The 17,544-nt window shown below is 41.1% G+C and overlaps 1 protein-coding gene across 2 annotated transcripts in view; it reads right to left on the bottom strand.

Annotated features, from left to right (window-relative positions):
- SGCD (sarcoglycan delta) overlaps nt 1-17,544 on the bottom strand; it is a 613,120-nt gene that overhangs the window by 136,873 nt on the left and 458,703 nt on the right. For both annotated transcript variants that reach the window (XM_052644383.1, XM_052644384.1), the window contains exon 5: nt 14,811-14,930. In XM_052644383.1, the coding sequence (XP_052500343.1) occupies nt 14,811-14,930 (120 nt within the window). The remainder of the gene's footprint in view (nt 1-14,810; nt 14,931-17,544) is intronic.

The raw sequence follows: 17,544 nt of genomic DNA, 5'->3' as shown, positions 1-17,544 counted from the left end.
GAGATGGTTGGATGGCATCACCGATTCAATGGACATGTACTTGGGTGAACTCTGGGAGATGGTGAGAGACAGGGAAGCCTGGTGTGCTGCAGTCCATGGGTTCGCAAAAACTTAGTTACTAAAGAACAACAAAAACACTTACATCAGAGTAAGGCACCTTGCCTGGGGCCTATAGACACCTGGGATTCATAGTTAGAACTCAGGGCATCAGTGAGCTTTGAAGGGGCAGATTTCGCATCATTATTTTCCTTAATCCCTAAATTAAATCTACGATGTCCTTTGATCGGAATGTAGAAAATGATCTGCAGTAATTATCTCCATGGGGCTGTGTCATCAGTAGAAATTACAGATTATTTCATGTCAGAATAAAACTGTTGTGTACTTCTCAAAAATATCATTCATGCTCATCACTACTTTGAAATGAGGATAATCATGAGGCCTATAACAACATCTTTTAAGGTGTTTGTAACAAAGAAAGACATGTTACTACATCGCAAAATTGTTTTTTATATATTGATGACTGTCTAACATTGGTTTTGTTTGGTAATTTTGTATAATGGGATAAAAATACAATTCTGAGAAGTGATCTTCATTAGCCTGACAAAAGGTTCCATGGCAGAAAAAGGGAGATGCTTGCTTTCAAATGACCATTCAACATAAGTATCAGGCAAGTGTTCAGAGATCATAGCCCATGCCTCAGTACTTTCTGCATCATCCCCAGGGGTGACTGGGGGAGGATCATACTCATAGCAGGGTCTGATCCCAGTTACTGTGAGGCGTGGGTGACATGCCTTGCCCAAGTCAAGGTATGAAAGCTGGGCAGAAACACACATTAGCTGAGGAACCTCAGGCAATCTCTTTTTACCTCCAAGGGCTTCAGTCTCTTAATCTCTAAGATGGAGATTTGGAAAGTTCCTTTCTCTTTTCTCCCTATCTTGAGTACCTTTTAGTATAGTTCTGAGAATCAAATAAGATGACAACAAATATTCAGATCTAACTCAACACTACTATGCAAAGGGTGACTTTACATTCCGTTCTAGGATTCCATGGAGTCTTGTACATTAGCCCATCTGTGATTTGTGGTAGCATAGACATTCCCTGACTTCTCACACTTGACCTCAATTCTCTGGGTACTTTTAGGGTGCATGTTTTTCTGATGCATTTCTCACATCTCATACTCTAGCCTAAGTTCTCAAAGGCAGCAGAGACCATGCATTATAAAAACAATTCCCTGGCACTTTACATTGCTCCAGTAGAAATCGTTTGATCAGAGTTTGCTAAGGAGACACATATTTTCAGAGTCCTGGGAGGAAGAATTAGTCCAGGGGAGCTTGTTCATGCAAGGACGCTCTCAAACATACAGCTGAAGCACTAGAGCCTGAACGCTCCCCAGTAACCAATCAGCGTGACAGATAGGAAGTCGAGAGGAAAACTCATTTTCCTTGGCAGCTGAGACATATTTAACAGCCAAAGGAGAAAAGCACATTGCCTTCCTCCATAGCTCATAGGCACCTTGCATATTGATTTCATATCAGTCCTCTCCTTCGTTTGCTTAAGTGCAATCTCTTCCACAAGCCCAGGATACAAGTATCTGAAATGTGCTCTGACCTCTGATAGGTTCCCATCAAGCAATTCAGCAGGAAGAAATGCACTGTGTCCAGACCTCATTTTGGCCATGCTTGTGCTTTTTCCAACTGACATAATCCTGCCCTTTCTCATATGGAAAGCCTGTTTCCTTTGGTCTGAGAGTAAAAAAAGAACAATGGGAGCTGTGAGCACAAGTCTGGTAGAACAAGATCATGACTTTCTTTTTGGAATGTCTTTGAAATAAGCCACGAAGCATAGACCTCATAGGTACATCTGGTCCTCTGATTACTGGATCTGTCCAACCCACCCCCTACTGCTAGTTGTCCTCACAGCACCCAGTAAATCACAAATCAGATCTTGTCACTCCCCAATTTGAAGTTCTTCAGTGTCTCTCCACTATTAAGTCCATACCTTAATACAACACACAGTGCCCACTATAATACTATGGTTTTATGATAGGTTTATACACATGTACATCTCCTTAAGTATATACTTATATATACACATATATATGACATACATAACAAATATATATACCATGAATACAAATGAAACATAAATAATATAGATATGTATATTAGTAGCTACATTTATGTAGCATATATTAAAAGGATAGGCTCTTCATACTGAAATAATGAACTACACACTTCAAATGGGTTAATTGTAAGACAATGTGAACTACATCTCAACAAAGGTATTATAAAAAAAATAAATATGCGCCCTAGAGTCTGATTATCTGTGTTTGTATCTCACATCTGCCATTTAACCTGTGATGTAACATTGGGGAAACTATCTTTCTATTTGTCAGTTTGTTCATATGCAAAGTAAGTATAAAAAAACCTATCACAGAAGGCCTTTGGAAGAATTAACACATGAAGAGATTTGAAGAGTACTTGGCACAGAATTAGCATTTAATAAATGCTAATCATTACATTTATAGCTTGTCTTTTGTCCTGTCTGGGCACCCTGCTCCTTGACCTCTACCCTCTGGCTGGGTTAGACTCCTGAAACTTTTCATGAAAGGTTTTGCTTCCTCAGGATTGAGTCGATGCCAGTCCACAATTAGCTCCTCCCAGTCTGTTTTTCTTGATTAACTCCCATTTGTCCTGCCAGTCTCAACTTAATTACCATTTCCTTCAGGAAGACTTCCCTTACTTGCAAAATTAGGTTAAAACCTCCTAATTTTATGTTTCTAGCCATCATATACTACTCCCACGATGACACATCCTTCTTCTCCTGTAGATGTTGAAAACATCTGTCTTTCTTGCTTGGCTGTGCATTGTAGAAAGGCAAGGGGCATGGGTGTCCTTGTGGTCAGCACAGCAGTTGACCAGAGTCAGCACTCAACTAATACTGGCTGAATATGATTGAATTTCTTTTCTGTAGTTTTGTAATTTTGTAGAGAGAACTGTTTACACTATGGTTTGAATAATGCCAAGAACCTTCCTATTGAAGTCACTTTCTTTTTTTTTTGCGACCCGTGAAAGTTTCTGTATCATAAATAACTTCTAAGTGTCCAACTCTACTTGACTTTTCTTTTGGCTTACAGCATGAAAATCCTCTCAAATATTTCTGTGAACATTGCAGCCACATCCTGCCCAGGACACTGCCAAAAGGAGAAAATCCCAGGGAAGCTCTAGCAGAGCCCTGAGACATCATCTTAATTCAGGATTTTGGAGAAATAAGCAATTCTTATTTACACTATGCTGATAATGACAAGCTCTTCCCCAGCGATAAATTCAAATATGCTTATTTGCTGGGGGGAAAAAAGAAAACAATGGTAGCTCATCCCACATCCTCTACCACAGAGCTGGGCTTCTGCTTCTGCTGATCCTGCCATTTAGGCAGCTGTTGCTCACCCACCCGCACCTGCAAAGTCTACCTTGGCCCCAGCCATCACAACCTCTTGTCTAGGATGTTTGGCAGGTCACCTTCACAGGCTTGATCTCCTAACCCCTGAGTCCAGAACAAACTGCAACCAAGGGCTGCCTTCCTTTTTTAACTTAAAAAAAAGTTTTTTTCACTGCTATTTAATATGGGTGTGTGCTGCTTTGGTACCCCTGCTAGACTATAACTGACTGTGATCGAGGGACCTTCACGTTATGTTCCTCATCCCTGAATGGACTTTGATTGATGTCAGCTGCACACATGCTGCTCTGTAGGAATTCGTAGGAGGAACCAGTATCAATACATGGGGCACCTTATGCTGTGCTTAGCACCATGCCAAGGACTTTCCATGTATCATGTAGGTACTTTTATCACCCTCCATTATAAGATGAGAATGTGAGGTTTCCAAAGATTGAGGAGCTTACCCAAGGTTGTACTGGGAGAGCCAGGAGTGGAGTCCAGGCAGTCTGTCTCCAAAGCCCACACTCAGAAAACCATCCTGCTTTCCAACACTACTGTCCCTAAAAGAAGAACCTTTGGCATTTGCTTTTCTATTCTGTGTCCTGAAGGGCACTGGATATTTTCTCTTCTATCTCCCCTCATTTCTTTTGTTCAGGTTCACACTCACCGCCTTGCCTGCTGTTCCTGGGGAAGATAGGGTGTCCAAGGAGTTAAGATTCAAAAAGTAGTTCATGGCAAAAGCTTAGAGCAAGGTGGGAGGAAAAGCATAAAATGTATTCTTAGCATCCCTTTTTTTTCCCACTCAAATAAGTAGAATTAAACTCAAGTCCCTCCAATAAAGGAGAATCAAGTTAATTTCCTTTCCTATTCTGCACACTGAGAGTTTCTTATTCACATTGTCATTTCATTAAATTCCTACTGTCACCGCAGAATACAAACATTCCCCTTGGCCTCTGCTGGGAAGAAAGGAAAAAGAGAATTCAACTCAGGTGACTTCTGGTGGCATAAGAATATTCTCCAACAATCAACAGAACTAATGAGAATGGAGACTCATTAGCTAGACTCTTTGGTAAAACTTTGTCATTGAAGGTGGCCTGATAGAAGCTCTTGAATAGTTTGTCTCCTGGTCTGAAAACACTCTCCTCTGGGCATTAACTGGCAAGAAGACAACTTTGAAGATGAAAGCAAACCGACAGATGTCTGAAAGCCCATTAGCTGTAGCTTGATAGAGAAATTAAATTTGTCTCGGTTCCACAAACAAAAAAACACACATGGCCCTCTCTCAGTAAGGGCGGGAATTGGTTCTCTTACAAGCAGCCAAGATGGAACCTCATCAACTCTTTAAGCAAACAAGAAAGCTGACACATGTCCCCAACTGCCATTATTCCCTCCTCCCTCCATCCCTCCATCCAGATGCGGAAGACATGGCTCAGCAAGTGTGGGGGTTGGCTAAGGCAATGTCTGTGGGCTAGCTCAGGATGTTTACACAGAATGACTAATCCACCCTGATGATATGAAATCACATCTCCCTCCTGCCCAGGGGAAAAGTGTGTGGGGCTATGCAAACAAGTTTTCCTCCTGCATCAGTTATCAACCCCTAAGTGTGGGGGAAAGCTGACCCGTCCCAGTTTAAGATGCCTGTGTGCATGGGTGGATGAACATATGAAACCAGGCAGTGGAATTACCCAGGCTTTGAGACTTGTTCTTTTTTATTTTTTGGAGAATTATAAGAATTGTACTCCCAGGAGCCTTTCCAATGAAACCTCTGAAAGCTCATTATTATCTCTCTATTGTAAAATTGTGCCTTTTCTCAATAAGTATCTCTGGATTCTTAAGGTTGGGGGTGTTCATCTGAGACTCTTTTATATGTGAATTTCTCACTACATTATTTATGGGAGAATGTATCTTTATGATCTAATATATTATTTCTGTATGCCTCTAAATAATAAACCAACCTTGGAATGAGGTGCCAGAACTGTACAATCAGCAGTTCTCTGTAAAGAGTTGAATCTCCAGCAGATGATCTCTGCTGAGGGTAACACAGAGCAGGCTCGAATGTTACTATTAGGTTGGTAAACCTCCTTTCCCAAGGATCAGAGAACTGTTCAGTTTTTACCACCACAGAAGAGAAAGTGTGTCCACTTTTTCATATATAATCCTGCAGACTTTCTCAGGTTCCTTCTACTCACTGATGGAATATTTCATTAAGAAGAGAAAGAAGGAAAAAAAGAGAGAGATGCAGGAAAAGGAAAAGGGGAGAGGCTGTTTATTTAGCACCCACAAACACAGCCTAAATGATTTGAGTAACACAGCCAACTTCAGGTAACTGGTAGCTATGGCAGAACCCAGTTATGCCACATTCTAAAGCCTTTAAGTTCCTTTTCAAGGGAAAAAGCAGAGTGGATTAAGAAAAGCGTAAGAACACAGGAGGAGGCTCTCAAATTCTGAAGGTGCCTCCAGAAAGGCAGTCCTGTCTCCAGTCTTGAGTCTCCACCAGAGAAAGAGGGGGGTTTGTTTCGGCCTATTTGATAGGCTTCTCTAAATTCTTGCTCCCAGATGCCCTCTTTGACCATCTCTTCTCTGGAGTCCACCTGTTCAGTCTGTACAAATGGTTCTCTTACTCTTCTGCTAAACTCTTCAGAAAAGCATCTCTTGCGGCTTTTGTTTTGGCTGGCATCCCCCACCAGACACTTGGCCTCTCCCTCCAAGAGGTGCTTGGGCAACAAGTGCCAGTGCATGCTCAGCTCAGCTCAGTTCAGTTGCTCAGTTGTGTCTGACTCTTTGGGACCCCATAGACTGCAGCACAGCAGGCCTCCCTGTCTGTCACCAACTCCTGGAGTTTACTCAAACTCATGTCCACTGAGTTGGTGATGCCATCCAACCATCTCATCCTCTGTCATCCCCTTCTCCTCCTGCCCTCAATCTTTCCCAGCATCAGGGTCTTTTCAAATGAGTCAGCTCTTCGCATCAGGTGGCCAAAGTATTGGAACTTCAGCTTCAACATCAGTCCTTCCAATGAACACCCAGGACTGATCTCCTTTAGGATGGACTGGTTGGATCTCTTTGCAGTCCAAGGGACTGTCAAGAGTCTTCTCCAACACCACAATTCAAACACATCAATTCTTCAGTGCTCAGCTTTCTTTATAGTCCAACCCTCATATCCATACATGACTACTGGAAAAACCACAGCTTTGACTATTCATCATCTATCCTAAATTGCTGCTACTCCTGTACATTTCTCTTAACAATGCCACAACTGTCAGGTTGACATGGTGTACAACACTAGGAACATCTCAACTTCCCTCCCTTTTGACTTTCCACATCTAGTTCATTGCCAGGTTCACTCTCCTTCAAGATGATCCTTCCCATTTGTTCTCTCTTTCTCTCCTCATTTAGGACTTTATGAATCATCAACACAGGTATTATAATAATCTCTTAATTTAGATGCAAGGTCTTACTGCGTCTGTTTCTCTGTACTATCCGGATTGGTTATCTAACATTCCAATGTTCAAAAATTACAGTCCTTTCATGTAACAAATATTACTAAGCACTTATTAAGCGCAGACACTATTCTAGACTCTGATAAATAAAAGTTCCTGGTATCATGAAGTTTACATTTTGATGAGCTAGACAGGATGAAAAAAATAAACACACACATACACACACATATATATATAAAACACACTATGCCATGTTGTGATACTTGCCATGAAGAGGAATAAAGCAGGTAAATGTACAGACCAGGAATCGAAAAACACTTCTGTAAAGTGCAAAATAGTGGGGAGTATGATCTGTCTCAACTACTCAACTCTGCTGTTGGAGGGTGAAAGCAATCACAGACAATACAAATGAACCTGGCTGCGTTCCAGTACATTATTTACAAAACCAAGCAGTGGTTGTGGCCTGATTTGACCCACAGGCCATATTCTATCAACTCCTGGTATAGATTTCAATAGCAGGAACATGCTATTTTTTTTTTAAGGCAGTCAAAGGAGACCTCTTTGATGAAATGTTATTTAAGACGTAAAGAAGGAACTCCTTTATACATAGACGAGAAAAGATAATTCCATTCAAAGGGAAGAGAAAGCACAGATGCTGGGTGGTGAAAACATGCTTGGTGGTAAGGTGAGGAAGCCAGGCTATCTGGGCCTGAGCAGTCAAGGGGGAGAGAACTCACAGAGCATCTTCCCCTGACACCGTTCATAATGCCTGGGTTCCACTACTGCATGCCCAACAGTCGTGATTTTCCATGATCATGTCTTTGATTACTATAATAAAATTATAATGAATATTTGCTATTTTTCTTTGCCTAGCACCCAGTCCTCCTCCTGGTAACAGCACCTCAATTTTCCTTTTGAGAATGGACCGTGCTCTGTCTCACTCTCAGGCATTTCCAGTCAAGCTCCAACAGTGGGATATCAGCCAGGCTGTGCTATACAGCAGATTTCATCACCGAAGTCAAGACGGCACGTTCAAGGATGGGCATACGGTTCCAGTCAGTCCAGCCAGCATAAAAACAAGGACTTGGTTGGATTTATTTTAAGAAGGTAAGCACTCCTCCTGCCTACCAGCAGAGGTAGGCACAAGACAAGGTTGGAAAACAGAGCTGAGAGATGGTAAGAGAAAAAGGGAGACTGAAGGTTGGCTCCATTATTTGAGGTAATGAATCTAGCCTGCAGCCGGCTACCACTGAACTTTTCTACCACACAAGGCAGTAATCTCCTCACCACTGGCTTTGAGTTAGAATCCTAGAATTTACAACCAAATGAGTCCTGACATTTGTAAAGAAATGCTATTCCATTTGCAAAGAAAGCAATCTCTGTATGCACTCCCCCCACCTCAATTCATACTCAAGACTTAGTTCAAACATGCTCTTCATTTAAGAAGCTCTCTAAATTCTCTCTGGGATACCACCCTTTTCCATCTAGATGCTATAATTCTAGAGTCACTTTGCTTCTCTCCTTCTTAGAAGCTTGTTTTCTGCTTGGGCTCTCAGATATTTGCATGTATGCTTCATCGTCCTGAGAAGACAGTTCCCTGAATGAGCAGGAACAGTGACAGTCATTTCTGTATCTCCATGACTACCATAACAGTGATGTGGAGATATCTCACATATAAATACACACACACACATATATGATACATATATTTAATGAATAAATACTACTAAGAACACTCTCCTCTTTTCATCATAATTGTCAATTGCCAGGCTGCAGTACAGAATCTCATCAAAAACTAATTCAAATGGCTAAATGCATCATCTGATGTGGTCTTAAAAAAGAAAAAAAAAGCATCAGACCACATTTAAATTTATATAAATCTTATGCTAATTTAAATGGCTTTAGATTTAATTAAAAATGTTTTTCAATTGATAATACTGTAACTCGGATAATTAGCATCAAGTGGCATCTAGAGGACATATTTAAAAAACTAATCTAGAGTATAAATAGAGCTAATTAACAATTAGAGTAACACTTTATAATTGTGCTTTGTTTATGAAGGCTATAATGTCCGATTCATTGTTCAATGAAATTGGTCATTAATGAAGATCAAAATTATGTTTTCTCTGGTGTCTCCATGCACATGCCTCTAAGATGTGCTGGCTTTTATGATGTCTACATTTGATGCTTTTTAAAGACCTTCCTAACTGGTATTTCATATCTTTGTTCTGTAATTAAAGTTAAACTGTACCATGCCTCATCATCCATGCTAATTTGACACCTGTTTGGTAATTAAAAGAGCAGACTTGGCTATAAGCTTAAATTCTCTTGTGTAAGATCTAAAAAAGCCACCTTTGTAATATGGAAAATCTAAGGTTGACAAAGGCATTGAAGCCCATGGGAAGAAAGACAGCGTGTGGTACCTGAAGGAAAGTAAGACTTTGCAGCCTAGGGGGATGAGGCCCATGTGGAGAATCAGGAAGGCAGGCAGGAGAGAGGTGCAGGGTATGATGGGGCAACGGGTAAGCTCGGCTGCAAGTGATGAAGTGAAAGTGATGGGATACTTCCGTACAGAAAAGTCCAGACTCTTAAAATTTGGAACTAGAAATGAGAAGACAGTTCAAGGCAAACACAGATTCGAGGGTCACCTGAAAATGGCAATTACTGAAAGTGTAAGTAAGTACAGGATTTTCCATAGAAATGTGAAAAGAGAAAACAAAGTGACCAGGAGGGAAGTCTGCTTGTGATGCCAGGAGTGAATCCACGTCACTGAGTAGGTGAAAGAAGAGTGAGTATAGGAAGCAGAGGAGCAGTTACAGATGTGGGAGAACTGTGGGAAAAGCAGTGTCTCTCGAAGCCTGCAAGGAGGGGAAGAGCTGGAGAACTGCTGCCCAGTGCTCCTTCCCCGTCGGTGCGATGCTCCATGTCATGGAATTTAGGGAAGCTGAGGCTTCCGTGATGGAGGTCGGGGTTTCCCTGGTGGCACTAGTGGTAAAGAACCCATCTGCCAATGCAGAAGATGCCTGAGACAAGGGTTCAGTCCCTGGGTCAGGAAGTTCCCCTGGAGGAGGGCATGGCAATCCACTCCAGTATTCTTGCCTGGAGAATCCCATGAACAGAGGAGCCTGGCAGGCGACAGTGCATGGGATCACAAAGACTCGGACGTGACTGAAGCGATTTAGCATGCATGCACGTGACAGATACACATGACAGACACACGTGACAGACACATGTGACAGACACACATGACAGACGCACGTGACAGAGGTCTTCGGGCACTGTGGGTAAGACTGCCTGCATTCAGATCCTGCCTCCACCAGTTTCTCTTTGTGCAACTTTGGGTGTGCTTCACATCACTCTGGGCCACAGTTTGTCCCTCTATAAATCAAGTTGATGAGCCAGGTTCCTCTAAGGTTGTGATGTGGATCAAATGCTTGTACTCAGTGCAAGTGATTGGCATCTTGCACAGAATAAGCCCTCAATCTGTGTTAGTTATATTTATTTTGGGAGCAAAGTGGAAAAAGCTGAGCATGAACTCAATGGAGAGCTACTAGCCAAGTGGTGGCAAAATTATTTAGTTGTGATTATCTTGGGTCAGTGGTTCTTTAGCCTGTATCAGAATCACCTAGGACTTGCCCTACGCTTGAGTTTCTGATTCAATAGGTCTGGGGTAGAGCTTGATAATTTATGTGTCAAACAAGCAAATCAGAGTCAATGCTCCTAATTCTAGGGCCATGCTCTTAGAATCACTGTCTCTGAATGAAAGGGAAGACCCTACAATTTTGGGAAATCAACTCAGGCCTTCAGTTCCTCTCATAAGTAGTTCCTACTCTGAAAAGGTGTTTTCTTTTCTGACCCTAGCTGGGTCTAGAAAATCTACCAGTCCACACTTAACTGATACCTGATCACTCCGACAAGTCCTAAGCCAATTTCTTCTGTACCTTTTTCTGAGAACCTAAAAGAGCTATGTAAAAGTTTAGGACTTGTTGGGTCCCCTGATGCTCAAGTGGACCAATAAAACCCATCGCCAGCACTACAACAGTCAGCATACTGAGGACCAAATAGTGTGCGGACCCTCAGTACATACACTGTACCACCTAGTTCTCACAACTCCTGTGAGAGTCAGGGCTCGTGACTCAAATGACACCACGTCACAGAGGAGGAGGAAGCCTAGAAAGGGAAAGTAATGTATCTCAAGGCACTGGCCAGCAAATGACAGAAATCAGGATTAAACCTGTTCTTTCAGCTACTCAACTAAGCAGCTCTTGCCTGATTTCTTTACCCAGGAAAAATGCACATTATGAAAGATCAGCAACTATTGTCTGCCTCCACAATTCCTCCACATCTTCTTCAGGGTAAAAGACTCTAGATAGCTGACTGTTCTACATGAGGTATGCTTACTAGTCCTTTAGCTAGACTATTCAGGGTTTTTGGAGAGTGCCCAAGGTGGTCATCGTCCTGAAAACTGAATAGGTGGGTGTGGTTATCCATAGAAGAACATAAGCAATTGGCCTGAGCCCCTGGTTAAGCTACTGTATCTAAGACACACTATTTTCTTAGTATTATTACCTTCTACTGCTTATTCTTACTCAACTATTCAACTAAAATAACTGATTTATTTACATAAGTTTCTTACTATATTCATTCATTCTTACTTCCGTTCTTTATTGTGTTCCTCTCTCTTTGCATTACACATGTAGAAACTAAAGCTTAAAGAGAAAAATAAACTTGGATAGGGTCACTCAGTTCCTGAATATCTGAGTGAAGATTCACAATCCAGGTATGCTAGATTCTACTATGAAATATGCATCCAGACTCCAATCTCCCAAGAGCTTGTGCAGTCTGATGACTCAAAAAGACAAACTTCTCATTAAGCTGAAAATGAAATTGCCTAAACTTTTCGTTCCACACCATATGGTTGGATCCCAGATGACAGGAAGCTCATTTCTGCAACACACTAGGCTCATTTCACTGAGTAGGATGTGAGACTTGTGGGGTGGTCATTTCCTCATCTTTTTAGCACTGGTAGCAGCAATGGTATTTATTATGATGCTTCCTTTTGAGATTTTTACACACACACACAAAAACAAATGCTTCTGATGATGGAGAGAGACAGATTTATCCTAAATCATTGTGCAAGTGAAATATCACCAGCATAAGAAACAACAGCAGCAAAATTATTCACCTGCCTTCAGGCAACCAAATACTACAATTATCTCCAACACTTAGTTTATGTCACGATGGAGGAGGGGAGTTCTTAAGTAATACCATCATTGAATTTCATATACAAAGATGAAACCACAGTGTTTGGACATCTAAAGTATCTTTGCAAAGTCAGGTTTTAAAGTAATGGGGTGACTCATGAAGGTTCAGAGACTAACGTGAAGTGCCAAACACCATTTTTAAAAAATGACTGTGGCATGAGATGCCAGCACTTTTTTCCCTGGGTAAATACTTTAGAGCTGAAATAGCAAAATGCTCTTGAATAAAAAGATAACCTACAGTTTCTGTGTTTTTTTGTTTTTTCCACAAAAACTTAGAACTAACATAGAAAGTGCTATTTTATGAATAATAGAAAAAAATTATCGTTTAAGAGTTGGCAAAGATCCTAGAGCTATATTTACAGGTAGCCATGTGCATTGAGGATAGTGTTCATAGGCAAGAATGTGAACAACAGTCACACCACTTACTGGTACTTGATCTTGGTAAGTTTCTTCACCTTAGTTCACTCATCTAAACAAGGGACCAATTTGACAAGGCAGCAAAATATACTGCTTTAATGAGAAGAAGTCTGCATTCAGATACCTGTATGTGAATCCTATGGCTCACCCCTTCCGACAGTTCAGCTCTATCCTCTGTAAAATGAGGGTGATAAGAAGGGTGCCTGCCCCAAAAGGTGCTGGTGAGGTCTAAGGGTAATCATGCACACAAAGTGTGGCACTTGGATCATAGCAAGTGGTCAGTAGACTTTACTCTTTTTTAAAGACTATCTACTTAAAGGCCTTTATAAATAAGTTCTAAGAGGCCTCCCGACAGCAAGGGGGTGGGGAACAATGACGCTACACAACTTCACCTTTAAACCTTAAAAGCCCCGTCCACAACCCAGAGCAGTGCTCTTCTTTTACATATTTTATTGATTGGGGTTTGGTATGAAATTTTATTTTTAAAAGTCTCTGTTGCCAAATTAAAAAAAAAAACAAAACTGCTTGAAACTTCTGCTCTAGACAATTCTCATTTTACAGACAAGAGAGAAGCAAAGCCCTGAAAGACGAAAGCAGTTGTTCCAGATTACATTCCAGTGAGCACCTGATAAGTGATTAGACCACCCCTGGCTCACTGCCTCTGTACCTGGCCCTCCCATGCCACTGAGCTCTGTCAGGATATGCCCATGGCCACCTGCTGACTCTGCTGAGCCTGAGGCTGGTTGGAACGATGCTAAAGTTTTGAAACTGACAGTGGGAAGCAAAATGGGATCAGTTAGAGTGATGGGGAAATAAGGGGGTAAATACAAGTGGGAGAGTAGAGGTGTGAGGGGGTGTGTTTTTGTGTGCTTGTGTGTGTGTGCTATTATACTAGGTATTCAAGATCTCAGTTTGAAATAGACCTAGTTGAAAAAGACCTAGAACTCAGGGAAGATGCTGGGTCTGGGGATGAAAACTTGAGTCATCCAGCAAGAAAGTTAGCTATGAATGTATGTTATACCAGAGAGATAGACAGACCGACCAAACTGACGGACTGAGGGTGGAGGTGACGACCAGGAGAACACAGCGCTAATGGAGAAGAAAGATGCAACTTCTTCCAATAGCTAATAATGCAGACAACAAACAATAAGCTCAAGCAAAAATAACATAATTTAAGATAATAACAGCTAGTACTTAGTGATCACTTCCTATTTTTTTAGCCACCTTACTAACAAATTTACATAGATTATTTCATTCAATCCTTCCAATCTCAGAAGGTAGATACTTCTATTACCCCCACTTTATAGGTGAGCAAAACAGGGACAGAGAAGTCAGATAACTTGCTTTAGGTTCACACAGCTAGTAAAGGATAGAGATAGGATTAAAATGATGGGTTAATTCCAGAGTCTGAACGTTTAACTGGTATGTTTCAGTAACTCTTAGGGAGCAAGAGAAGGAAAAGCAGGATTAGTATTAATAGCAGCATGAGTATTAGCAGCAGTACCTACAGCTACCACTGAATGAACACCATTTTGTGTTTGGCACTGTGATAAGTGTGTATAATATGATCAAACATGATTCGATCGAACCCTAGGGAGAACTTGAGAAGGCAGATGTTCTTAGCTCGATTGAGAAGAAAAAGAAACTGGCTCAGTGATGTTGTTAATTTGTCTAAACTCACACAGTTAGTAGGTGACAGGGCAGGAATGAAGAGCCAGGTTTAGGACAGGAACTCTTAAACCCACCCTGCTAGACTGTTTCAGTGCACAGTCAAATTCAATGATTTCAACAGTGGACCCAAAAAAGAAATTCCTGCAAATGTTTTTACAAATAAATTCTTGGGTCCTTCCACCATGACTTCTAATTTAGTGGTTCACAGTTGGCTCTATGAACCTCAATGTTTCAGAAGTTTCTGAGGTGACTCTTAATTTATAACCTGGTTTGGTGATCATGATAACAATGTATACAAGTCTTGACTGCTTCTTGTAGGACTGTCAATCTGTGAGGATTAGTGCACTTCTTGATATGAGCACACATCCCCACCGGAAGTTTGGTGCCAGCAGGCATGCCATGAAGACCCATGATTCGAGAAATTTTCAAGGTGAAAGCTGGGAGGTTCCTCTTCCCTGTTTTATGACAGTAAAATTACCTTGATAAGTAATTGGCCTAAATCACTCTTCTAGACACCATTTCACTGTGCCTCTAAAATATACACAGTAGCATCAAACCAGTTCAATGACTGAAGCTTCCTTACCTAAAACTCGTAATCTCTCGGCTCCTACTACCACTTCATTGTCATCTGCAGAGAAGAGCAATTTTCCAGAAACCGTCTTTACCTCAAACTTTTTGCCATAAGCTTCGATGGCTTTTGGCCCTAGAAGAGGGAGAGAAAGAATACATTAGTCCCACTACATTCAATTTCAAAGAGCTTTTCACAGAACATACACATCTGACAAGATTGTATTGGACTTTAATGTAAGTGGATTGGTTTTCAGAAGTCAGCCGTGACAACCAGCCTCGTGACTCTAGCCATGTCTTGTCAATTACTTTTAATCATATGCTCTCCAGCTGATTTTAAAAACCATCAGCTCCTTCCTCCAAACTAATGCTTGAATGAGATTTCCCTCAGCTAACCACCAAATTACTGTCAAATACTGTAGATTTTGGCTTGTCTTTATGAAAGCACAGAACACTCACCACCTCTTGAAGGACTGGCATTTTTTTGGCCAGCCCCAACTGCTGGAACTGGCCAAAGACATGCCAGTTCTTCAAGAGGTGGTGAGTGCTCTCTGCTTTCATAAAAGGGCATCTTTAAATTCAGCTGAAATCTGTCTCATTCTTTACCCTTGACCCACTGGCTGTTTTTGACACCAGACAAGTATATAACTCATCTTCTAGCAGAAGAGGCTATAATATATTGTAATTGTCTTGAAAGCTATTGAATCTTTCATGCTGGAATTTCACTCAATAAAAAATAACTTTTAGAGGGCTTATCTATAACAACAGATGCTATGCTTGAAGCTGGGGCTATAGTAGTGGTGAAAGGAAGACAAAGTCCCTGATCCCTCAGCACTTACCTGCCAATATACATTAAAACATGTATTAGTAAATCAAACAGAAAACCACAGAGAGTTTTAGTTACTGCTGCTGCTGCTGTTAAGTCGCTTCAGTTGTGTCTGACTCTGTGCAACCCCATAGACAGCAGCCCACCAGGCTCCCCCATCCATGGGATTCTCCAGGCAAGAACACGGGAGTGGCTTGCCATTTCCTTCTCCAATGCAGGAAAGGAAAAGTGAGAGTGAAGTCATTCAGTCATGTCCAACTCTTAGCAACCCCTTGGACTTCAGCCTACCAGGCTCCTCCATCCATGGGATTTTCCAGGCAAGAGTACTGGAGTGGGGTGCCATTGCCTTCTCCTTAGGTACTACAGAAAAATTAGAACAGGTTAGTGTGTTAGAATTCTTAAAGAAATGGAGCTACCTAAATACCAGACGTTCAGAAGGTTCCAAAAACTTCGACCACAGAAATGCATCAGGATAACCTAGGGGTATAATCATCCTCAGTGATCCTACCTGAGATCAAAAAGGAATTTATCTTTTGGTCTGAAATTCATATAGAAAGAAATTTGAGAGTAGAGTCCAGAAAGCTTATATTTTCTGCAAAACTGCCCAGGGGATTCTGATACAGTTCTCCCTTAGTATCTGTGGGGGCTAGGTCTAGGATACCATTGGATACTGAAATCCATGGATACTCTCAAGTCCCTTATATAAAACAGGATGATATTTACATATAACCTATACATATTTTCCTGCATGCTTTAAATTATTGAATTATTTAGGATACCTAATACAATGTATGCTGTGTAAATAGCTGTAAATAAAATATTAATGCTATGTAAACAGTTGCCAGCATGGGGGCATATTCAAGTTTTGCTTTTTGGGTCTTTCTGGAATTTTTTTCTCCCAAATATTTCTAGTTCTAGTTGGTGAATACAAGAATGCGGAACTCCTGGATGTGGAGGAAAAAAATTGCGTAGCATTTTTTTAATCTAGTCATTTTTCAAGACGTGTCACTTATTAGTAAAAAGTAGTAATGAAAGGGCCTTCAATGCCTTCCATGTAAAGATCACTAGGAATACACTGGAGTTGAACAAATTGGATTTTTAGCTCATGGCCATAAGAGAGAACACACACCATGCGGAACTGTGGAGTTTCTCATCAAGAAGAAAGAACTTATAGGATCTGGCCCTTTATGATAGGTTATGTGAGGGAAGGGCTTTAGGTTCTGGATTAGATACTGTCAGGAACGGACAGCACATTTATGATTAGCATTTTAGTAAATCTTATCCAGAGGAGGGAGGACCAGAACAATGCTAAAACTGTAAGAGATAAACAGCAGTCACTCATATTAGAGGGGGACAGAGGATAGTTTGGTCATTCTTGTGGTTTGGAAAAACGTTTCTATTTTTAATCTATGCTCAGACATGATCACAGTTGTGTTTGCTTTTTGTTTTGTCCCTATCTTTCATGGCCACTAAGTGGCCTTGTCTGATGTTGATGTTCTGTGAAATTCTGTTCACACAGAACACCAAAGCTTGGCGGATAGAGCCAGGTCGGCCCCTGGATGTCTGCTGTCTGCCACTCTACTCTTTGGCAAGACTATCGCACTATCAGAAGACCATCAGAAGGTAAAAATCATGTCCCAACTTCCTCATTTTCTGGTAATATGACTTTGGGAAAATCATTTGATCTTTCGGAACCTCATTTTCTTTATCTTTGAAATTGTGCTACTACCATCGCTTCTATCCATCTCAAAGAAAGGTTAAAATGACTGAATTATACTGTGTTTATACAAAGAATTCTGTAGGTGGAAAAGAGCTGTGAAATGTAGGGGGGCTGCTCTTGTGATCATCACCACTGGGGTCATGACCACAGCCATTTTGCTAATGTAATGTTCTCAATACACTGAAATAAATGAAGGGTGATCGT

This window comes from Budorcas taxicolor, chromosome 7 (assembly GCF_023091745.1).
Source record: "Budorcas taxicolor isolate Tak-1 chromosome 7, Takin1.1, whole genome shotgun sequence".
In the NCBI taxonomy this organism is placed as follows: Eukaryota; Metazoa; Chordata; class Mammalia; order Artiodactyla; family Bovidae; genus Budorcas; species Budorcas taxicolor.
Note: the sequence above shows the minus strand (reverse complement) of the source record. Positions and strands in the feature narration are given on the sequence as shown.